The 24,697-nt window shown below is 44.8% G+C and overlaps 1 protein-coding gene across 3 annotated transcripts in view; it reads right to left on the bottom strand.

Moving 5' to 3' along the window:
• Positions 1 to 24,697, bottom strand: part of LOC126263656 (CD109 antigen) — an 898,764-nt gene that overhangs the window by 231,056 nt on the left and 643,011 nt on the right. For all 3 annotated transcript variants that reach the window (XM_049960760.1, XM_049960761.1, XM_049960762.1), the window contains one exon: positions 6,328 to 6,391. In XM_049960760.1, the coding sequence (XP_049816717.1) occupies positions 6,328 to 6,335 (8 nt within the window). In that variant the 5' untranslated portion in view covers positions 6,336 to 6,391. The remainder of the gene's footprint in view (positions 1 to 6,327; positions 6,392 to 24,697) is intronic.

Raw genomic sequence — 24,697 nt, 5'->3', positions numbered from 1 at the left:
CTGTTCGTCTTTTTCTAACTTTGTTCTGTCTTGGGTAGCAGCAATTAATGTTGGGTTGGCTGTGTATTTTCTCTTAAGATTTGAGTTGCAAGGAATTGGCTCCACATACCACTTCGTCATAAATGTCACAATCTAGTTTAGGGACAACTTCACCTTCACAGCATTTATTTGAGTATCCAATTTGAGCCAATTTGATGTATTGTAAATGTTTCATGTGTTTTGTTTATTATTTTGAGTTTAGTCATAATAAATCATATTGTTATTTTGGACAGAACTTTCATTCTCTTAATTGGTAGAGCAACCCTTTCATTTCTCACTACGTTAATGAAACTTTCCTTTATTTAACTTATTTATCAAATTAAATTATTGCAGGTGCCAAACTCTTTTCTACTCCACTTGCAGGGTCGATTACAGTCAGTTTGCGTTTCTTTTTAATCCACGTGCAACAGCAAAAGTCGGAGTTAGCATAGGGGGGCTTAGAGCATCATTTACATATGTACATTCTAGCAGAATTCAGTGTTAAATACACTGCTAGCCCCGGCACCTCGCAAACTTTAATCGTAGATATGTTACTGATTGAAATTTAATTATAATAATTTATACCAAGAACAATGGGTTTTGAGTGAATCTTCAGTGTGTTGCTCGCTGCCTTCAAATAGCATACTCTCCTAATACGCAAGTTACAATAATTCTTTTGCCACGAATGTGATGTTTCTCATTATTTTGCTGGAACGAATCACACAGTTAACAACGGGTTTCCCAGTGATTCTCAATTTGCTGGTGCTCAGAAACGGCATATATACATATAGGCTTGAAATGAATGCCAATATGGCGCCTCACAACCTATGCTGAAGGGAGATGGCGTGAATGAGACACGCTCAACGTACTGATGCACGGTCCGTGTGCCGACGGCTTTAGCCAGGAACAGGTTAATCTCAACGTGGCCACTGCGTCATCCTTACGATACTCCAACTGTTACACGTTCACACGCCTACATTTTTAGGGACAGTGTCCTGCGAAGACGGAGCTTTACTTCCGCACACTGGAAAGTCCGCTGTAAGCAGACAGGACGTCTGGAACGGTAAAGGCGACGGCTTTCCCTTCTCGGCGTGTCTTTGCGCGCAGAAGAGAGAAATCTGCTGCGAAAGAATAAGCGAGGGTGAGGCGTGTTGAGTGAAAATAGCTGAAAACCACAGCCGTGACGTCGAGAAGAGGGGTAACAGGTCTCAGCCAAAAGCACTCAAAGCCAGCCTCCGCTTCTGCGCGCTTGCCGTATGCTCCTCCGTCCATTACCCGAGGTTTTCAGCGAAAGCAGCGCGTCGAGTCACGACTGGCATAATAACGTAATTTCGTTCTCAAAAAATTTGGAGTACACACCAAAGAATGCTTCCGGGGTTTTAAACACTAAGTACTTTACTGGGAATAGTATAACTGGAGGTCAATAGGTGGTAACGTCTCTGCAATTGGCAAACTGTTCTTACAGCATATTCAAAACTCGGGTGTCATTTTATCATGTTACAGTTTCAAGTACAATGCGTTGCAGACGTTGTCTTTCTTTGATCTGTCAGCCAGAAAACTGAGTCATGTTAAGGAGGATTTAAAGCAGTTTAGCGTGCAAACAAGTCGCTGTCTGTCGCCCGATGTCACAACAGTGATAAAAATCCCCTCCCCCTCCGTTTTCAATCTGTCCGTCCGGAGGGCAAGACGGATCTGCACAGGTCCTCTCGGTGTTGCTCGAGAGGAACAGGGTTGTGTCCTGAGCACGGAGGATTTATTTAACCCTCTCTGGTTCATTTCTGTGGAGGACTCCCTCATTTCTATATCTTGTCGACTTACTTAATATTCGACACCCTCGGACAAGACCTCATATGGAACGCTTCGATTCTTCTCTCTTCCCGTTTTCCCAGCCCGTGACCCGCTTCGGTACAGTGCCGTGCGACAAACGCTCATTCTAAGGAATTTCTTCGTCAGATTAATGTCTGCGCGTGACATATGTAGGCTTCTATTGGCGATTAGCGGCCTCTCTGCCTCTGCTAGGCCGCCTCTTGTATCCGCTTCCCTACGCCCGCCATGTCTTATTTCGCTTCCAGGGGCGATTCTAGAAGTCGGTCAAAAAAAAAAAAAAAAAAAAAAAAGGGGGGGGGGGGGGGGGAAGCGTTTGGGGAATAGAATATCGCTTCACAAAAAGGAGAGTAGGGGGTCTTCCACCGACAAATAGGTAAAAGTTGGTGTTGCTTAAAGTAGTTTTTGGTAACTGTTTTGGAGTACAGGGTAAAAACGTGTCTACAGAATGTGTGTGCCCGGGAAAACAATACGGCTTGACCAGATGTCCGGCGATTTCGATGTTCTAGTATCGGGTGAGCAATTTAAGTGTTGGTAGGCATAGAAGGCATATTTAGCTTTCTTGATTATTGTAAGTGGTACTCTTACATTGAAATACATTGAATGTATATTAATAAATAATAAGACGCCCATTTTAAGTTAACTGATTTTTGTTGGTTTAGATAGTAAGCTACTTGCCGCTCTTATTCTTGTGTTAAAAATGTGTTTGAAATACATAGCATCCTATACTGCAACATAATTATAAAAAAAAATGATTGAATCTGTTGAAGTAATATATTCGTTGATATCTGAAGTCATTTTATCCAGTGTAATATGATACTCCACTGGAGGAGCTATAGCGCCCCCCCCCCCCCCCCCCCAACTTGCCACAACCCCTCTTCGCTTCCAACGTTGCCTATTTCTTCCACCTTGTGAGTAATGTGGACCTCAATTTTGATGTCTGCAACTTTTCAGTACCTTCCTCTTACCTTGGTTTACTCATTCTATATTTTTTTATTATATTTCTCTTATTTATGTACTTTTAGTAGAATTACTTTTATGTAATTTTTCCGCATTAATTTAATACATAAACATATGCGGATGCCGTGTGCCCGTAATCCTAACAACAGGGCATTTGTACCTAGATACTCAAGTGTAACTTGACATGTAACATATCTTATTATACCATGATAGTTACGACCAGTGTATCCGAGAAAGCAAGGGCGCTACGGAAATGGAGACAACAACAACAACAACAACAACAACAACAACATCAACATGGAATCGCGATACCGTCTCGCTGAAAGAGTCTTTTCCAGCAAAGGAACGACAGCAAATAGAAACGTGTTTCTCGTAATAAGTTCGAGGTCTGCAACCGAGAACTTACGAAGTGGATATTCAGGGCATGGAAATCATACATACTAGTTATAGTATAGTGTGAAAAAGTGGTTAGGGGCTGAATATGGGCTGAATAGTAGCGATTCCACCGCGAGTAACAGGACTTCTAAAAATAGAAAATTGCTTTGAGCCATTGTGAATAGTAGTAATGTGCAGTAACTGACTATGAATGAGAACTGACGACTTAAAGATATGATCAGTTTCCATTTCGCTTTTGTGGTCGTTATAAGTCCTGAAAGACTACTGGGCCCTTACAGGGCCTGTGCTGAACACCAAGTTCGGCTGGCCTCAGAATTAGGCCAGGGAACAGAATCCCCAGTACCACCAGAAGCTAGCTCTCTCGCTCTTTCTCCCCCTCTCTCTCACTCACTGTTAACACAGGGCCCTCACGACGGCCCGGCACGCACCAGCGGCTGGCTGGGGAACAGCTACGCAGTGGGTGGGGTGTAAGTTGGCCGCCTCTCAACAAGAGACAGGCTGGGGGCTGAGCGGCTTCCGGTACAACGCAATAAACACGAGGCAGGAAAAACCAAACACCGCACTAAAATCTACGGTCACTTTATCCTTCCCGAGGGTACCGGGCTAATGCGGAGCACCAAGCTGCAATTACAATAAATTATTAAACTTTGCTCGTGCGGGACATTACAGCAACCCCCCCTCCTCCCTCCCCCCCCCCTCTCTCTCTCTCTCTCTTGCCCGTGTGTGCCCTTTATTTATACGGACTTTAGGATTACTTCGGTAACAAACTTACAAGTAACTTTTTCAGGTTTTACGCAACTGAGAAAAGACGAGCCGTTCCTTTTTTTTAAGGTAAAACGTGGGTCTTAATTTTGGTTTGCAGTGTACAACAGATCTTGAGCACAACGTCTCGTTCCATTTCACATAACATAATTTGTGCACCGTACTACAGAGCACGATGCAACTTACATGTAGCATTCACAATACGCGGAAATACTGTTTACAAGTTCTAAATAATTCTATTGCCGTTCATTTGGGGTCTTGTAATTGAAGTAACACAATTTTCGCTCTAAAACTGCCTTCCTGGAAGCTGCTGGCTTTATGGATCCAGTGTGACACTCATGTTTTAATTACTTTCGGAAACTACTGGAAACCTAATTTTGTATGACCGGTACACTACCGCTGCCACTGTTCCTCAGAATCCTTGCGCCATGCTGCTTCTCCAGAAGCAGCAAATACGAATTCGTGCGTGCGGTGATGCGGCTGCGCTGCTGCCTACTAGTTGTGAAAAACTGGAACGGTCGGAAGGAAGGAATGACGCGAACGAACCAGTCGCTTCCCGCGTACTACTCGCCCACAACGCCCGGGAACAGCGCCCTGTAGTTCTGGATCGGTAGAAGCCCACGTGCGGGACTTTGGGTGGCCGGGGCGGGGCTTGCCTTTTCCGCTCCACGCAAACCGTAGACAACTCTGTCAGGTCGTCCTAAACAAATACACTGACCGGCACAAAAAACGCAACACGCAAAAAATGTTGTGTAATCACTGTGTAATTATCTATTTAATCAAAGTGAAGTACTTCAACTAATTTTTTTTGGGACGGGTAGGTTATTGGCGTCGCTTTGCGAGCAAACAATGAAGTGTTGATTGTTTAGTATTCCTGCCCTTGTAGCGCCTATTGTTGTACCTTGAATTATTCCCCTTTCAGTCACAAGTGTTGGTAGGATCTTTCTGCGATTGTCGTAATCAGTTTCGTGGAGTAAACAAGCCGTTAAGGCCTGAACAAGCTGCGTAAGCTGTTGCTTTGCTGGAAAATGGCTGCAGCATGCATTACGTTGCGGAAGTGTTGAGGACTACACCTTCCAAGATATCCAGAACCGTACGAAGCTACGTGGAAACTGGAGGCTTTGCAAGGAGACCAGGAACAGGCCCGAGAAGAGCAACATCAGAGAGAGATGATCGCTTCTTACAACTTTAAGTTCTCTGAAACCGTCACACCACCACTATTGAAGAACGAAATCCATTCCACCATGTTCGATGGGTCAATGTTAGTGAGAGAACCGTTGGAAGAAGACTTGAAGAAGCCCACCTTCAGTCCAGAAGAGCTGCTACACGTCCGGAACTCACCACAGAGCACTGCACTGCTCGACTTCGTTTCCCAAGGGAACATCATGACTGGACAGTACAACAATGGGATTAAGTGTTGTTCACCGACGAGTCGCGATTTGGCCTCCGATCACCTCATGGAAGAGAGGGGTCTGTAGAAGGCCACGGGAAAGGTATTCTCCTTGCACATTCTCATCTAGGATGCCTTTTCAGCGTGGTTCTGTAATGGTGTTGGCAGGAATCAATACAGCTGCAAGCACGGATCTGATCTTCCTGGAGCATGGGATCCCTACCGCACATCGGGAGGCGGAGAAAGTCCTTCTGGAGCATGTTGTGCCTTTCGCTCCATTTACTGGTGACGATTTTATAGTAATGCAGGGCAGAGCATGCCCACATGTTGCGCGAAATGTGCAAGAGTTCTTGCATGAAACAGTGATTCAAGCTACGGGTCGGCCTGCTCGGAGCCCTGATTTGAATCGACTTGTTCACGTTTGGGACCGGCTGGGGAGATGAGCCCGCCAACAGTGTTCACAGACCCTACAGGACCTACGGAACGCCCGTATGGAAGATGGGGATATGATTCATCAACAGGACATTACCGCATTAGTGAGGGGGATGCCTGAAAGGTTGAATGCTATCATTAGTGCGACAAGTGGCAATACACGCTTTTGAAGACGTGAACAGAAGTATCTGAGAGCGTCTCCGAGGTTCAGTGAAGTAAAATGCGGAGTGTCCAACATCAGAACTGACGTGCATTAGCATTATGACCTTACTCAAAATTTCCCTGAAGTGCGTATATCTGGCTTAATTTCTTAAATTTGTTTATAATAGTCTTTCTATTTTCATTGTTGGACGCTTAGATGGGACCACGCCACAATATTGTATCATAAGATAGTGGATTGGTCTTATAAAAGTGTCAGAAATTTAAAATAAATTTAACTTTTTTGTACGAAATTGATGTGTTGCGTTTTTCGTGTCGGTCAGTCTAGCACGAATAACTGCTCGTTATATTTCGCTGCGTGTCGCATCCACTGGTTAATCACTTACCTCCCCATGAAGTTCGACCGGTGATGTCCAAATCCCTTTTCAATCAGCTTGCGGACCACTGAACCTGCCAACAAACAAAGAGAACATATTTCTAATTAAATAATTCATTAAAGCGTCACAGTTTAATATATTAATGATTTTGAGATTATGTCTTCTCTTGGGTAACTAAATAAATGCAGTTTTAGTTTTGCTATATACTTTTAGCCTTAGTCTAATGAGACTTCTTCAGTGACGAATACACACACACACACACACACACACACACACACACACACACACACATTTTCTCTTACATGCAAATATAGCGCCAGCTCGGTGCTGCTTGTGCTGTACAATGCGATGGCTTTATACTGTTACAAGTTAGGAAAAGCGACCTTTCAACCTTCTTTTCTGACGTCCAGCACGACTATCCCATATTCGTTCAGAGCAGAATGCAGCAATTCCCGCCTGGTTTGGAACCTATCGCCGTTGAGACAAGCTCTGAAACTCGTCTCCGGCCTTGTCGGTTAGGAGGACACATTTATACGACCATCGTCCTTACGCCGTGTTACGTGGCTGCAAGTGGTACGCTGCTGCCTGCAGATAGGTTGGACACTCAGCGCTGCTACAGCAACAAATCGGGCACTTCACTCACTTATTTGATTATATGCATGCGAGGACACAACGCATTCATGTAACTGATTCGCCACGATGGGCTATAAATCCGCCGCCTTCAATGCTAGTGCACAATCACGTTCGACCTCCTGCGGGAATGTCAAAGTAGCAAACAAGGTGGATGTGGACGGGGACGGCGGATGCCTGTATACAAGAAGGGTAGAAGGACGGATCCTCAAAATTACAGACCAATATCCTTAACATCGGTTTGTTGCAGGATTCTCGAACATATTCTCAGTTTGAATATAATGAATTTCCTTGAGACAGAGAAGTTGCTGTCCATGCATCAGCACGGCTTTAGAAAGCATCGCTCCTGCTAAACGCAACTCGCCATTTTTCCACATGATATCTTGCGAACCATAAATGAAGGGTATCAGACGGATGCCATATTACTTGACTTCCGGAAAGCGTTTGACTCGGTGCCCCACTGCAGACTCCTAAGGTACGAGCATATGGGATTCGTTCCCAAGTATGTGAGTGGCTCGAAGACTTCGTAAGTAGTAGAACGTTGTCCTCGATGGTGAGCGTTCATCGGAGGTGAGGATATCATCTAGAGTGCCCCAGGGAAGTGTGGTAGGTCCGCTGTTGTTTTCCATCTACATAAATGATCATTTGGATAGGGTGGATAGCAAAGTGCGGCTGTTTGCTGATGATGCTGTGGTGTACGGGAAGGTGTCATTGTTGAGTGATTGTAGGAGGATACAAGAGAACTTGCACAGTATTTGTGATTAGTGTAAAGAATGGCAGCTAACTCTAAATATAGATAAATGTAAATTAATGCAGACGAATAGGAAAAAGAATCCCGTAATGTTTGAATACTCCATTAGTAGTGTAGTGCTTGACACAGCTACGTCGATTAAATATTTGGGCGTAACATTGCAGAGCGATATAAAGTGGGGCAAGCATGTAATGGCAGTTGTGGGGAGGGCGGATAGTCGTCTTCGGTTCGTTGGTAAAATTTTGGGAAGATGTGGTTCATCTGTAAAGGAGCCCGCATATAAAACACTAATACTGCTCCAGCGTTTGGGATCCGTATCAGGTCGGATTGAGGGAGGGCACAGAAGCAATTCAGAGGCGGGCTGCTAGATTTGTTACTGGTTGGTTTTATCATCACGCGAGTGTTACGGAAATGTTTCAGGAACTCGGGTGGGAGTCTCTGGAGGAAAGGAGGCCTTCTTTTCGTGAATCGCTAGTGAGGAAATTTAAAGAACCAGCATTTGAGGCTGACTGCAGTACAATTCTACTGCCGCCAACTTACATTTCGCGGAAAGACCACAAAGATAAGATAAGAGAGATTAGGGCTCGTACAGAGGCATATAGGCAGTAATTTTTCCCTTATTCTGTTTGGGAGTGGAACAGAGGGAGAAGATGCTAGTTGTGGTACGAGGTACCCTCCGCCACGCACCGTATGGTGGATTGAGGAGTATGTATGTAGATGCCTAGTAAGCCGAAGACACCGGGTTCGAATCCCCGTCTGACACAGGTTTTCGCTCGTGGCCGCTGACATCGTGAATTCCACCCCGTTCATTTCCTCCCCCCCCCCCCCCCCCAACCTTCAATTTCATTCACGGTGTGGTCATGGACACGTCACAATACGATAGCTTCTTTCTATCTTTCTGTCGCGTCTTCACATTATGCAATCCAACCGCAGTAGTTCCATACCATCGACTGGCATATACAGACACCACTTACGTTAGCCCTGTATTGTGACGTGACGGCATGGTACTATTTGTAGCACACCTATCTGCGCTCCTAGGAGCCCATTTTGCTCTTTTAAAGAGGCGACTATGTTTCTTAGTTTATCGTACATCCCTGCGGGGCAGACGAACACCTAACCGTGCCTCCTAGGCCAGAGTGACACAGCGACAGCGGTCGGCAGACGCAGTCGCCAGATCCTGCCCAATATCGTCGGCCGACGGACTGGGCACAGTGCGACCGACCTCCTCGGTCAGTTTTTGGCGTGGTCAAGAAAGTCCGACAAGGGGATTTTGATGCGCCTCAAATATGTTGTAGAGGCACTTAACGCTGAGTGCCTGGCTAAAAAACCGGATAGCCAGGTACTCAGTGTAAGTGCCTCTACAACATATTTGACGCGCATCAAAAACCATGATTTACAGTATGAGGGTCCCCTTGTGAGTAAGTTCGAATTTGTTTTATGAAGGAGCGTACACACTATTTTAACCTCCTTGGGCGTAATGGATGCCACGCCGCCTCTGTCCTTCGAGAAGAGTTCTGCATCGCGACTTTTGCTATTAAAAGGACGCCGAATGCATGTAAACTACGGTATATGTGTTTCGAAAGAAGACTGGTGACTACTGTACACTCTTTCCTCTGTTACTGGAATAAAATTCAAATGGTTCTGAGCACTATGGGACTTAACATCTGAGGTCATCAGTCCCCTAGAACTTAGAACTACTTAAACCTAACCAACCTAAGGACATCACACACATCCATGCCCGAGGCAGGATTCGAACCTGCGACCGTAGCAGTCGCGCGGTTCCGGACTGAAGCGCCTAGAACCGCTAGGCCACCACGGCCGGCTACTGGAATAACCAGACAAGTTTCACAAACATACAAACGAGATGAAAAGAGATACATGATGATTCGTACCGACAACAAAAAGCGAGACTACAAACTGCACAACTTCAAATAAATTGAGCCAAAGAAGTATGTGGCACTCACACTACACTGACAGTCATTCAGCATGTGCGAAAAAGACAAACACAAATTTTAGAATAAGATAAGACCTAAAGCACTGTAGAGTTGAGACGCATACACAAAATTTGTAAATCACTCCATTCAATCTCCTCATCGCCCTATCGACATAATAATACTTCGTAGACAACACAAAAAAGGGTCACTACAGCGACCTGAAGTGTAAGATACCGGTACACCACCTACCTCACCCCAAAAAATTATTTTTGGAGGTTGTAATTTATGCCTAAGATTTCCGAGAAAGATTTTTGCCTAGTTATCATTTCCAATAAAGCTGCGACTTCAGTCCTCGGATTCCGAGCTATATCCCGATTACGGTATTTTTCACCCTCAGAATGCCACAAACTACTACTTTCGAAACCTATCAGCTTCTCGGAGTCAATATTTCGTGTGAGAGAGCGTCGGCCGATTCGACTGAAGAAAAACTGACGACGCGAATTCCAGCGGTCGTCGTCCGTAGTCTAGGACGGAGCTGATCCTCGTTGGTACACAAAACGGGCTAGAACACTGCTGCAGAAACAACGAAACAAACACGCCAAACCCCCAAGATTGGCGATCCTTTACAGAAGCTCGGAACTTAGCGCGGAATTCAATGCGAGACGCCAATAACAGTTTCCACAACGAAACTTTGTCTCGAAACCTGGCAGAAAGTTCAAAGAGATTCTGGTCGTACGTGAAGTATGTTAGCGGCAAGAAACAATCTATGTCTTCTCTGCGCGATAACAATGGAGATACTATCGAAGACAGTGCTGCCAAACCAGATTTACTAAACACAGCCTTCCGAAATGCCTTCACAAAAGAAGACGGAGTAAATATTTCAGAATTCGAATCGAGAACAGCTCCGAACATGAGTAACGAAGAAGTAAATATCCTCGGAGTAGTGAAGCAACTTAATTCACTTAATAAAAGCAAGTCTTCTGGTCCAGACTGTATACCAATTAGGTTCCTTTCGCAGTATGCTGATGCATTAGCTCCATACTTAACAATCATATACAACCGTTCGCTCGACGAAACATCCGTACCCAAAGACTGGAAAGTTGTACAGGTCTCACGAATATTCAAGAAAGGTAGTAGGAGTAATCCACTAAATTACAGGTCCATATCGTTAACGTTTATATGTAGCAGGATTTTAGAACATATATTGTGTTCGAACATTATGAATTACCTCGAAGAAAACCGTCTATTGACACACAGTCAAAGTGGGTTTAAAAAACATCGTTCCTGTGAAACACAACTAGCTCTATTCACATGAAGTATTGGGTGCTATTGACAAGGGATTTCAGATCGATTCCGTATTTCTGCATTTCCGGAAGGCTTCTGGTACTGTACCACACAAGCGGCTCGTAGCGAAATTGCGTGTTTATGGAATATCGTCTCAGTTACGTGATTGGATTTGTGATTTCCTGTCAGAGAGGTCACAGTTCCTAGTAATTGACGGAAAGTCATGGAGTAAAACAGAAGTGATTTCTGGCGTTCCCCAAGGTAGTGTTACAGGCCCTTTGCTGTTCCTTATCTATATAAACGATTTTGGAGACAATCGGAGCAGCCGTCTTCGGTTGTTTGCAGATGACGCTGTCGCTTATCGACTAATAAAGTCATCAGAAGATTAAAACAAACTGCAAAACGATTTAGAAAAAATATCTGAATGGTGCGAAAAGTGGCAGTTGAGCCTAAATAACGAAAAGCTTGAGGTCATCCACATGAGTGCGAAAAGGAACTTGTTAAACTTCGGTTACACGGTAAATCAGTCAAATCTAAAAGCCGTAAATTCAACTAAATCCCTAGGTATTACAATTACGAACAACTTACATTGCAAAGTAACACATAGAAAATGTTGTGGGGAAGGCTAACTAAAGGCTGCGTTTTATTGGCAGGACACTTAAAAAATGTAACATAACCTACTAAGGAGACTGCCTATATTGCTGCGCGGTGTGGGACCCTTACCAGATAGGACTGACGGAGTACATCGAAAAAGTTCAAAGAAAGGCAGCACGTCTTGTATTATCGCGAAATATGGGAGAGAGTGTCACAGAAATGATACAGGATTTGGGCTGGAAATCATTAAAAGACAGACGCTTTTCGTTGCGACGGAATCTTCTCAGGAAATTCCCAACTTTCTCCTCCGAATGCGAAAATATTTTGTTGACACCGACCTACATAGGGAGGAACGATCACCACGATAAAATAAGGGAAATCTGAGCTCGTACGGAAAGATATAGGTGTTCATTCTTTCCGCGCGCTATACGAGATTGGAATAATAGAGAATTGTGAAGGTGGTTCGATGAACCCTCTGCCAGGCACTTAAATGTGATTTGCAGAGTATCCATGAAGACGTAGATGCGCGATGAGATGGGCTGCATTGCGATTGCCCGCGTGCTGACGTGCTGATCTAAAAAGATCGTCCGTCTTCGGCCGATGACCGTCTTCGGCGGAACTCACCGACGTCTATTTGGCGCCACTGTGTCCACAGCCTTGGAGTTCGAGACACCCCAACACAGCGAACCGCGAAGTGAATTCCTAGATGACGGGGTAGATAAGTGACAACGCAGCCCATTCTGGTCGAGCGATAAGCGGGCAGCGCGTCGAGCACATTTGCCTATGGAAATGTCGGCGCCACGGCAGCGGCTGCAGCAGACCTGTGAGAGAGAGAGACGAAGGGGGGAGGGGGTAGGGAGCTGCCCACCCCTGGGGTGTGGCCGGCTGTCGCAGCAGCTGCAGCTCCCGCAGTCAGATGTAAATGTTATCGGGAGGGCGCGTGGCGGCGGCGCCTGCTGCCGGTGAAGGATAGCCCTGCTGTTGCTACCGGTCCAGACCCACACCCAGAGTCAGCCGCAGGAGGGACACGCGCCATATCGGGGCTCTGGCGCGCTCGTTGCAGGCCTGACACCGTGGTAAGGGTGTCTTCGCAAAGTTGAACGGAGTTTTCGCTTCGCCGACGACCGTCATCGTCCGAAGACGGACGATCTTTTTAGATCAGCACGTCAGCGCGCGCGCGCGTGTGTGTGTGTGTGTGTGTGTGTGTGTGTGTGTGTGTAGGAAACCGACTACGTCCTTCTAAAAGGACCCATCATAGGGTTTTTGCAAATACAGCTGTCTAGACTGACAAATTTATCTTTATCTACTAGGACGTGTCGGCTGACGCTATGATCATCAGACAAAAACCTAGAACTCGTGATACAAAACTATCAGACGTAACAAAATTTAAGCATAATCATCGTCAACGAAGCGCTTAAGCATAACTTTTATTTTAAGGTGTACCCAAACCAAAAGGAGACGGCCGCAATATGCAAAGAAATTTTAGTAACAGTATTATAATTACACTTCATGTTGAACAGTACATCTGTACTTAATTGTCACTGATATTGGTACAGCGATCCCAGCGCGTAGGAAGGGAGTGGATGGCTTCAGTGTAGGTGCTTGGGAGATCAAGTTTTCCAAGGTGTCCCGCCCTTCTTTGTCACAAGTGAACCTCTGACCTTTCAGAGATTATTTTCAAGGGCCGAAGATACTAGACTCACAGGGCGTGGTGTACTTGCTGTCACGAGAATGTCCCAGGATTTCCCATCGAAATTTCTGAAGATGCTCAAGGGTTTTATTGGCCGCGCAATCCCGCCACATAACGCTGACACCACACAGGGATACTGTGCACCGTGCGCAAAACAGCTTTCCGTACACACTTTCAGCTCGCAATAAACCTGTGAAGCATGCCGCCCTCCTCCTGCGCAAAGTAATCGCACAACCGGTCTTTGTGCTGACTGGGAGGAATCACGCAACGAATCCATCACGCAACGAATTACGGAAACAACTATCCACAAATGAGGAAATGGCTGCGAAGTCGTCAACTCAACTGGGAACACGTCCACACTGTTTCTAGGTAAAAACAATCACCCACATACAGCGCCGCTGCACGAAAGGTCTGTTTTCAGCAGTGTATACCTTATATACCTGACACTGAAGATGTTATCATCTTTGCCCCCCCCCCCCCGTAATCTGGTGCTGGTGATGAGTGAAAGAAATGTTAGGTGACGACTGTACACACATTATACGATTGCATAAACTTTACGTATTTAAATAATTACGAAGTACACACTACTTTTTCAGATGCCCTGTGTCATTTGAAATAATATCAATAACTGTCATTCAGTACAATCAATTACGTTTTACTAGTGTATAACATGATGCATTATCTTTTCTCCTCCTCAAATGGTGCTTGAAAACAATTTAAATTAGTAAATATTTAATTTGACGGTGTACTGTGACTCACATCAAGAGTAGGCCTAATAAGTTACATTTAGACTATCAATTTGCTTGCGTGCTTGCCTACTTAGCATAGTATTTCAGCTATCACATATTTTTATGCAGTTATACGAATAGCCATGTTAGTTTTGCGACACTGCTTCCTTAGGCCTATCTTCTAAAATGTCTACTTTTATTAGGTATAGAAAATTGGCACTGGATTACATACTTATAAGTTCGTGCATTAAGTTAGTGACTATATGTATATGTGGAAGCTGACCCGCCAGGGTAACGGAGAGCGCTAATGCGCTGCTTCCAGGACTCGGTAAGGCGCGCCGGCCCCGAATCGAATCCGCCCGGCGGATTAACGACGAGGGCTGATGTGCCAGCCAGCCTGAATGTGGTTTTTAGACTGTTTTCCACATCCCGCTAGGTGAATATCGGGCTGGTCCCCACGTGCCGTCTCAGTTATACAACTCGCCGACATTTGAAAACGTTCGCACTATTACATGGCTTACACTAGAAGCAGACAGCTGGGGTCACTAATTCCTTCCTGGGGCGGGGGGGGGGGGGGGGGGCGCTCCGGGTGGCGGCGCAGGAAGGGCATCCAGCCCCCCTCAGCAACTAGCACTGCCAAATGAATAGTAACAGGGCCGACCCCGCGTTGAAGCGGGACAAAGGCCCCAAGAAAGAATGAAAGGATTGTGTGTGTCTAAATTAATGACGCTTGCGCATTCGTTACATTGCAGACATTTTAGAATACTGTCACACTTGACATGCATCACTGATGTGTAGAATGATGGGAAAGAGCATTTTGGGATATGAGAAGTATCACGGATGTGGAAAATAATTCACTTATGACTCTGTTGCGTATTAAACCAAGTACATATAACGAAAAATTATCGTTTTTACCAGGGCAGAAAAAGAATGTACACGTAAATAAACAGCCAAGTACGAGTAAACTTTTACGCATGCTAGATGTAAATAACCTGGAAAATGGTAATGCTAAACAAAGCGGTAGACAAGTTTACTTCCATATCTCGTTAAGCAGGTCTTTCCGACCTCAGGTTCGATATTTCAAATTGTTCACTGGAGCAACGCTAAGTCCTGCTAAATGTTTGCACGTTATTACAGAAACACTGTGTATTATGGTCCCGTGACCGATACTTAATACAACTACCTGCTCACAACTGAATGCTCGAATGCACATCCATTGTTGGTAGTTAGTTGAAGCTGCCACCATGGTTAAAGCACTGACTCCTCTTTTACGCCACGAATAAAGTCAGATTCGGAACTTATTGGACGTACAATGTACGTACCAGGTGTAGAAGTATAAAACCGGAATTTGGTTGCAGTAATTACATATCTGTTGTTCGAAACTGATAAACAACATTTTATTCAAAATAATCTCCATTGCTATTTATACATTTCCCCCATCTCTCTGGTAGGCTATGAATGTCACACCAAAAAAAAACGGTTCTTCTTTTGAAGCGAACCGGTCAGCGAGCCATTTTCGTACACTTTCTTTTAATTGAAGCGTTGTTCGGCTGGAGCGTGTCACAGTGATGCAAATAGATGATAATTGGAAGAAGCCAAGCCTGGAGAATAAGCCGCATGCCCTGGTATTTCCCACCTGAACGCCTCGACAGTTTCCCTGACCCGTTTGGCTGTGTGTGATGCGGCGTTATGATGCAGCAATATGTTGCCTTTTTCCATATTCCGGTCGTTTTTCACGTAATGCTCAATTGAAATCGACCATTTGCTGTTGGTAGCGATCAGTGTTAACGGTTTCACCAGGTTTTAGCAGCTCATACATAATAGATGACACCATTCCGATCCCACCAAAAACAGAGCTCTGTCTTTTTTTCCCAAGCGATTTTGTGTTGCAGTGGATGTCGATGGTTTGCCTTGATTCACCCATGACTCACGACGTTTAGGATTTACGAAATACATCAATTTTTCATCACCTGTCACTATTCGATGGAGAAGCGACTTTCTTTTGCATCTGGCGAGCAGCATTTCAGAAGTGGTCTTTCGACTTGCCTGCTGTCTTTCTTTCAGTTTATGTGGAGCCCATTTTCCCCACTTTCTGCACCTTTCCCACAGCTTTCAATCGAAGAGAAACGACTTTCTGCGTCGCATTCAGTTGTTACGCGAGTTACTGTTGAGTCAGAGTATCATCTTCATCCAATAGGGCTTGCAATTCGTTGTCTCCGAACTTAACGGTGGTTTCCCGCACGCGTCGTTTCTAAGGTCAAAATCACCACTTCTGAATTTTTTGGACCACCCGAGACACAGTGTTTTCCCACGAGCATGTTCACCGAAACCTTCGACAAGCGTTCGATGTGTCGCAACAGTTTTCTTCACATGATAACAGAAAACGAATGTGAGCCGTGGTAAAAATTGCTGTTTTGAAGAGCGCGCCGCAGCGCGTAGTGTGAAGCAGTTGCCCTCCGTTTCTGGCGGTGGCGCCACTGTGGAAATCGCAGCTTTGGTGTCTCCCTCTGGTAGGAAAGGGGAAAGGTAGCCTGCTCACGTGCACTTAAGGGGCGCGATGAGCTCGCTAGGGGGAAGTCTGGTCAGTTGGTCAGCCGGGTCAGTGTGGGGCAGTTAGTATCTGTCTCTCGTCAGGAGTGCTAGTATGTGTTAGGCCGCCAGTCTGCTCGAGTTTGTTCAGGCAATGGTCATTGGCGGTTGGATCGATCGGTCCGTCGGTCGCGCACTGGGACACAAGATGACTTGTCCGTCTTGAGCGTCGGCGCATGTGAGGTCGCCACGTAAGTCCAGTATGCCGCGCCGTATAGGGAGGAGTAGTGGCTTCGCGGCCGACACGAGAGCAACAGGAGTCAACGCACGACATCGGCTAGCCGGTGCGAGCTGCGACGCCGTGAGACGGGAGATCAGCGCGCCTTCCTGCGTCCGTTGAAGCGGCTGGCAGCGGACGGTTCGGGAGAGCGTTTAGGGGGTGCTGGGCCAGGTCTTCGCCAGACATCGCAGTTTATTAGAAGTTAAGTGATTCGTGATATGTTGTTTCATTTACTTGTTAAATTCTACTTGTTTTCTTGGTCAGTCTCTCGTCCGCATTTGTTAGGCAGTTAGTGTCTGTCTGCCGTACGTTAATAGCTTCCTCTGTCATGTTTGTCGGATTCGGTGTTAACAAATTTATTGGTTAAGGTGTAAAGGCCGTGTTCCTGAAATATGTTTTTATCTTGCCTATCATCTTGAGAGGCGGTGTATGTAAGACTGCATTTCATGGGTTTTTATTTAAATGGTCATTTTAGTATATAAAGTTGCCACCCTTCCACCGTAAGAGTTTTCTTTTAAAACCAAGTTGCACTTTCGGTGGCCAGAATTTTTTTTTTTCTTTAATGAGAGTGCTTTGTACCATTTCCATCCAGCCCACGGGGTGCACAGTTTATCTGTTTCTGTGAATTGTTGCACGACCGCTCACAGTAATCTCTGAAAGACTACACTGGTGCAAATCTGCAACACACCAGATTACTTTAAAATTTTTAGTTTAAAGTAATCTGGTGTGTTGCAGATTTGCACCAGTGTAGTCTTTCAGAGATTACTGTGAGCGGTCGTGACTACGGCCGTGTTAAAAGGGAGCGGCAAGGTTCTCGGCCCGAAATCACATACTGAAAAAAAAACCCTAAGAGAGGTTATTTCTGCCTCTGAATAAATTGTAACTTCATATTTAGAAGGCGTTTCTGATCATAATTTTTAAAAGTTTTTTTTATATAAAAGAAAAGGGTTTTTAGAAATAAAATTTCCATTTGTCGAAAGAAATTTGTTCTCATTAGTTTACCCACTGGCAACTACTTCCACGCTCACATAGTGTGATTAAATGTGTTAATGTTCTTGATGAATCGCTAGTAAATAAAGTAAATTCTTTAAGAAAAGATTTTGAAAGTAAATCCTCGGTTCAGAATGCTGTCCGCAAATTGTAGTCCGTCGGCACAAAACTTGACACGTTTACGGGTTTGAAACAGATACCGATGTATGGAACTTGGGTTACCGTGTGTTGGCATTCGCCGTCAGCCGTTACAGGAAGCAGATGGCGCTGTAGACGCCGTCTCAACGGGCCCTACATAGACGGCTATCACCATCTATAGGGAAAGTCAGGTTTTCATACTTCTACACCTGGTAGGTATCGTCGCTTTCGTCTTAGCCTCCTGTTGTTTTTATCCTGAGAAGGGGCTGGGAACAAGGGAAAAGTGTAATACAGAAGCGTACTTAAAAATATGTTATACGTTCCTAGCGTACATTTTACAATATAAATGTGCACTGTAGAGCGATAGTAATGCATCACAAATAAAACAAGTGAATTGCGTAAGGACATTAGTTGTTGTTGTTGTTGTTGCGGTCTTCAGTCCAGAGACTGGTCTGACGCAGCTCTCCATGCTACTCTATCCTGTGCAAGCTTCTTCATCTCCCAGTACCTACTGCAACCTACATCCTTCTGAATCTGCTTAGTGTATTCATCTCTTGGTCTCCCTCTACGATTTTTACCCTCCACGCTGCCCTCCAATGCCAAATTTGTGATCCCTTGATGCCTCAAAACATGTCCTACCAACCGATCCCTTCTTCTAGTCAAGTTGTGCCACAACTCCTCTTCTCCCCAATTCTATTCAATACCTCCTCATTAGTTATGTGATCTACCCACCTAATCTTCAGCATTCTTCTGTAGCACCACATTTCGAAAGCTTCTATTCTCTTCTTGTACAAACTATTTATCGTCCATGTTTCACTTCCATACATCGCTACACTCCATACAAATACTTTCAGAAACGACTTCCTGGCACTTCAATCAATACTCGATGTTAACAAATTTCTCTTCTTCCGAAACGATTTCCTTGCCATTGCCAGTCTACATTTTATATCCTCTCTACTTCGACCATCATCAGTTATTTTGCTCCCCAAATAGCAAAACTCATTTACTACTTTAAGTGTCTCATTTCCTAATCTAATTCCCGCAGCATCACCCGGTTTAATTCGACTACATTCCATTATCCTCGTTTTGCTTTTGTCAACGTTCATCTTATATCCTCCTTTCAAGACACTGTCCATTCCGTTCAGCTGCTCTTCCAGGTCATTTGCTGTCTCTGACAGAATTACAATGTCATCGGCGAACCTCAAAATTTTTATTACTTCTCTCTGTATTTTAATTCCTACTCCGAATTTTTACTTAAAGCCTTTCATTTAACTGAGATGAACCTGAGATGCGAAAACGATAAGAACGAGCATTTAATAGATTAAGGAATGGCAGTAGACAAACCAAATGAACATAACCTACGCCTTCCGTCAGCGAATCTTACAGCATTCTCTCAAAATTAACAACGCAGCCCCAGTACGTTACATATCGCGCGGGCGAAGGTGAAATCTGTGACTCAGATGTTCGGAGAGCACTTCCCCGCCGCCACTGTCGTGGAGTGACTAACGCCAGAGAACCGTCGTCTGTTTCCGTCGCTGCTGTCACCGCGCCGACTCGACCCCTGAGGAGCGGGTGGGTGGGTGGTAGGTGGGGTTTCGCTGCTCGAGCAGGCGTAGGAACGGCTGTGCCGGCTGTCCACGCGCGCGTTGCCGCCGTACATGGAGCGCCGGGGCGGGGCTGGTGGCCAGCCGCCTCCGATGATGTCACAGCCCAGGCAGTGGCAGACTCCTCGAGCACTACATTCTCGCCGCACAGTCCACCCACTGGGCACTGCTCTGTCACGCACAATTCGAACACAAATGTCCAGTAATAGTTCGCCGTCGTCCTCGGTTCCGTTTAAAATTTTTCTGGAATGTTCATAACAAAAGGCGGGGGACCCGTCCTGTCGGTTTGAGCCGCAGAAGCAAGGGGCTGTGCGTTAAGACACAAACAGTGCGGTGTGTGTTCGGACCGACCGCTGGACAGTGTTTTTCTTCTCGTTAGGGACTGCTGCATACAATTCGCGGTCGCGGCGCACAGGCCACCGAGTGCCACGCCGCAGCCCGCGGTCTTTTGCTGCGGTAACTGTGCGCGCTTTGCAATTCTGTCTGTGCCGCGCCACTAATTTCCGCCTTTTCCGCTCCGCGCGCTGCCGTGGACTCTCAGTGAAGCGCTGCGCTAAATGCACGTCGTGTGGCGTTCCAGTCACGCCCGGTGCAGCCCATTCGACGTGCGCCGCTGCGTCGCCGTGTCGCTGATGGTACAAATGGTTCAAATGGCTCTCAGCACTATGGGACTTAACATCAGTCACTTACAACTAATTAAACCTAACTAACGTAAAGACATCACACACATCCATGCCCGAGGTAGGATTCGAACCTGCCACCGTAGCGGAAGCGCGGTTCCAGGCTGTAGCGCCTAGAGCCGCTCGGCCACTCCGGCCGACGCTGATGGTTCATTTAAGCTCTTTCCAAGTTTGCCTCGCGACACTGGTTGCACACGGGTGCTGGACCTTGCGCAAAAAAAAAAAAAAAAAAAAAAAAAAAAAAAAAAAAAAAAAAAAAAAAACAAAAGAGTTCGGCGTTAAAGGATATCCGATGTAAAAGTAATTTCGGGCGCTGTGTTACAGCACCTTAAGTTGTGGACGAACGCAAGAAAATTTCAGTGACAAAGAACGTGATAGTTTCTCATTACTAGATAAGTGGTGAACGTCTCAAGCACGCCACATCCTGGTAAGTATTTACAGGTATCATTATTACATCTACATGGATACTCTGCAAATCACATTTAAGTGCCTAGCAGAGGAATCATCGAACCACATTCATGATTCTCAATTATTTCAATCTCGTACAGCGCGCGGAAAGAATAAACACCTATATCTTTCCGTGCGAGCTCTGATTTCCCTTATTTTATCTTGGTGATCATTCCTCCCTATGTAGGTCGGTGTCAACAAAATATTTTCGCATTCGGAGGAGAAAGTTGGTGATTGCAATTTCGTGAGAAGATTCCGTCGCAACGAAAAATGCCTTTCTTTTAACGATTTCCAGCCAAAATCCTGTATCATTTCAGTGACACTCTCTCCCATATTTCACGATGATACAAAACGTGCTGCCCTTCTTTGAACTTTTTCGATGTACTCCGTCAGTCCTATCTGGTACGGATCCCACACCGCGCAGCAGTATTCTAAAAGAGAACGGACAAGCGTAGTATAGGCAGTCTTCTTAGTAGGTCTGTAACATTTTCTAAGTCTCCTGCCAATAAAACGCAGTCTTTGGTTAGCCTTCTCCACAACATTTTCTGTGTTCCTTCCAATTTAAGTTGTTCATAATTGTAATACCTAGGTATTTAGTTGGATTTACGGCTTTTAGATTAGACTGATTTATCGTGCAACCGAAGTTTAACGGATTCCCTTTAGCACTCATGTGGATGACCTCACACTTTTCGTTATTTAGGGTCAACTGCCACTTTGCGCACCATTCAGATATTTTTCCTAAATCGTTTTGCAGTTTGTTTTGGTCTTCTGATGACTTTATTAGTCGATAAACGACAGCCTCATCTGCAAACAACCGAAGACGGCTGCTCAAATTGTCTCCCAAATCATTTATATAGATAAGGAATAGCAAAGGGCCTATAACACTACCTTGGGGAATGCCAGAAATCACTTCTGTTTTACTCGATGACTTTCGTCAGTTACTACGAACTGAGACCTCTCTGACAGGAAATCACAAACCCAGTCACATAACTGAGACGATATTCCATAAACACGCAATTTCACTACGAGCCGCTTGTGTGGTACAGTACCAGAAGCCTTCCGGAAATGCAGAAATACGGAATCGATCTGAAATCCCTTGTCAATAGCACCCAATACTTCATGTGAATAGAGCTAGTTGTGTTTCACAGGAACGATGTTTTTTAAACCCACTTTGACTGTGTGTCAATAGACGGTTTTCTTCGAGGTAATTCATAATGTTCGAACACAATATATGTTCTAAAATCCTGCTACATATAAACGTTAACGATATGGACCTGTAATTTAGTGGATTACTCCTACTACCTTTCTTGAATATTCGTGAGACCTGTACAACTTTCCAGTCTTTGGGTACGGATGTTTCGTCGAGCGAACGGTTGTATATGATTGTTAAGTATGGAGCTAATGCATCAGCGTTCTCCGAAAGGAACCTAATTGGTATACAGTCTGGACCAGAAGACTTGCTTTTATTAAGTGATTTAACTTGCTTCACTACTCCGAGGATATTTACTTCTACGTTACTCATGTTGGCAGCTGTTCTCGATTCGAGTTCTGGAATATTTACTCCGTCTTCTTTTGTGAAGGCATTTCGGAAGACTGTGATTGATAACTCTGCTTTGGCAGCACTGTCTTCGGCAGCATCTCCATTGCTATCGCGCAGAGAAGGCATTGTGATATGGAATGGGACGATCACGTAAAATAATTACATTAAGGGAGACTGGAATTTGTTGAAATCGTTTTGGGAAAACGCGATGCAACTGTAAATGAAATACCGAACAAGACGCTAGCGCTTCCGTTCCAGAGCCCCTGCCACCGTGGCCGGCCGTACACACAAGAGACAATTTAGCTCCCACGAAAACTTGATAAGTAAATTTAGGAAACTTCCATTCGAAGTCTGAGGACCAATAATTTAAGAGATCTCAAGGCATACGGAGAGTCATTTGTTCCCCCGCTCGATACGCGAGTGGGATAAGAAAGAAAAAATGGTTCAAATGGCTCTGAGCACTATGGGACTTAACATCTATGGTCATCAGTCCCCTAGAACTTGGAACTACTTAAACCTAACTAACCTAAGGACATCACACAACACCCAGTCATCACGAGGCAGAGAAAATCCCTGACCCCGCCGGGAATCGAACCCGGGAACCCGGGCGCGGGAAACGAGAACGCTACCACACGACCACGAGCTGCGGACGATAAGAAAGAAAATTGATAATATTGGTACGATGTGCCCTCCGCCGTACACTGTACAGTCCCGTAAGGACTGTAACATGTAGATATATACGATGCTACGTACTCGTATGTGAACGACGTCGAAAGCTCCGAGAGGATCTTCACCGACAAAAATTTATTTTCTTAATTTGTTTTATTTATTCTTCTGATTGCTTTGACGTGACCTACCAGGAATTCCTTTGTTCTGCCAACCTTTTCTCCTCAGAGTGGCACTTGTGTCCTACGTCTTCAATTATTTGTTGAATGCATTGAGATCTCTGTTCCCCTACAGTTTTTACCTTGTGCAACTCCCTTTAGCATCATGAAAGTTACTCCTTGACACCCTAACCCATGTTCTATCTCCCTGTCCCCCTCCTTTTACCACGTATTGCTTTTCTTTGCTGATTCTGTATAAATTTTTTTTTTTTTTTACTTTATCAGGCCACCTAATTTTCAACATTCTTCTGCAGCTCCACTTATCACATTCTTTCATTCTCTTTTGTTTTGGTTTTCCCACAGTCCACGTTTCACTACCATACAACACTATCCTCCTAACGTACATTCTCAGAAATTTCTTCCTCAAATTACAGCCTACATTTGATACCAGCAAATTTCTCTCTGTCAGGAACACCTTCACTGATTGTGTTAGTCTCCTTTTGTATGTCCTTGCTCCGTCCGTCATGGGTTATTTTGCCTCCAAGGTAACAGACTTCGTCTGCTTCGTGATCACGAATATTGACGTTAAATTTCTGGCTACTCTCATTTCTGCTATTTCTCATTACTTTCGTCTTTCTTCGGTTTAGTCGCACTCCATATTCTGTACTCATTAGACTGTTCATTCCCTTCAACAGAGTCTGTAATTCTTGTTCACTTTCACAGAGAATAGCTACGTGATCAGCGAATATTATCATTAATTTACTTTCCTCCGAATTTTATTCCCACTCCTGGGCCTTTCTTCGTTTCCGCCATTGCTTCTTTGGTGTACTGATTGAACATTAGGTGCGAGAGACTGCATCGCTGTCTTACCCTCTTTTCAATCCGAGCACTTCGTTCTAACTCTCCCATTCTTATTGTTCCCCCTTGGTTCTTGTAGATATTGTATATTAACTATCTTTTCCTGTAGCTTACTTTTATTTCTGTCAGAGTTTTGAACGCATCTGCCAAACTTGCTTCCATTATCAACAGCAATGTTAGGACTGCGTCTCTGATGCCCTTAGAAAATTTTTTTCCCTAAAATCAGTCTGATCATCATCCAATAGATCATCGGCTTTCTTTTCCATTCTTTTGTACCTTATTCTTGCCACAATCTTTGATGCATGGGATGTTAAGCACATAGTGCGCTAGTTCTCGCACTTCTTCCGGACCTTATCAATTCCTTCTGCTTTATTCGATCACAAGTAATTTATACTGCTGCAGACGTGTCTTCTCTTAAACATTTATGTACAACTTTCTTTCGCCGATAAATTTAGGACTTTCTTCTGTTACCCACTGCTTTCTGGCGCGTTGTGAAGTAATCGATTTTGGCCCATACAATAATATTTTATTACTCGTGTATGCATCCTAATAAATGTTCAGACAATGTTCCTTCCATTTGACGATTTATCCATGAGACGTCCCTAGAGACACCTGCTCCGCGAGGAAGCGAAAAGTAATAGGTATCAACTCCGTGACGATCAATACTGGGGCCTCGCTCCTCTGACCTTGTCAGTGAATAATTCTAAGCTCTACGAAATGCGCACTGCAATACGTAGGCATCCGAACGGCTGGCATATTCTTCAGGTGTTTTTCTCTTAATGACAATCGGTAAAGTTTAATCAACAATACAGCACCTTAAAAACCCTAACAAAAAATCCGAAACTGAACAAATTTGTTCCTAAAAAGACGTATGGCGG

The sequence above is a fragment of the Schistocerca nitens genome, chromosome 6 (assembly GCF_023898315.1).
Source record: "Schistocerca nitens isolate TAMUIC-IGC-003100 chromosome 6, iqSchNite1.1, whole genome shotgun sequence".
NCBI classification, from domain to species: domain Eukaryota; kingdom Metazoa; phylum Arthropoda; class Insecta; order Orthoptera; family Acrididae; genus Schistocerca; species Schistocerca nitens.
This window is presented reverse-complemented; position numbering and strand designations above follow the sequence as displayed.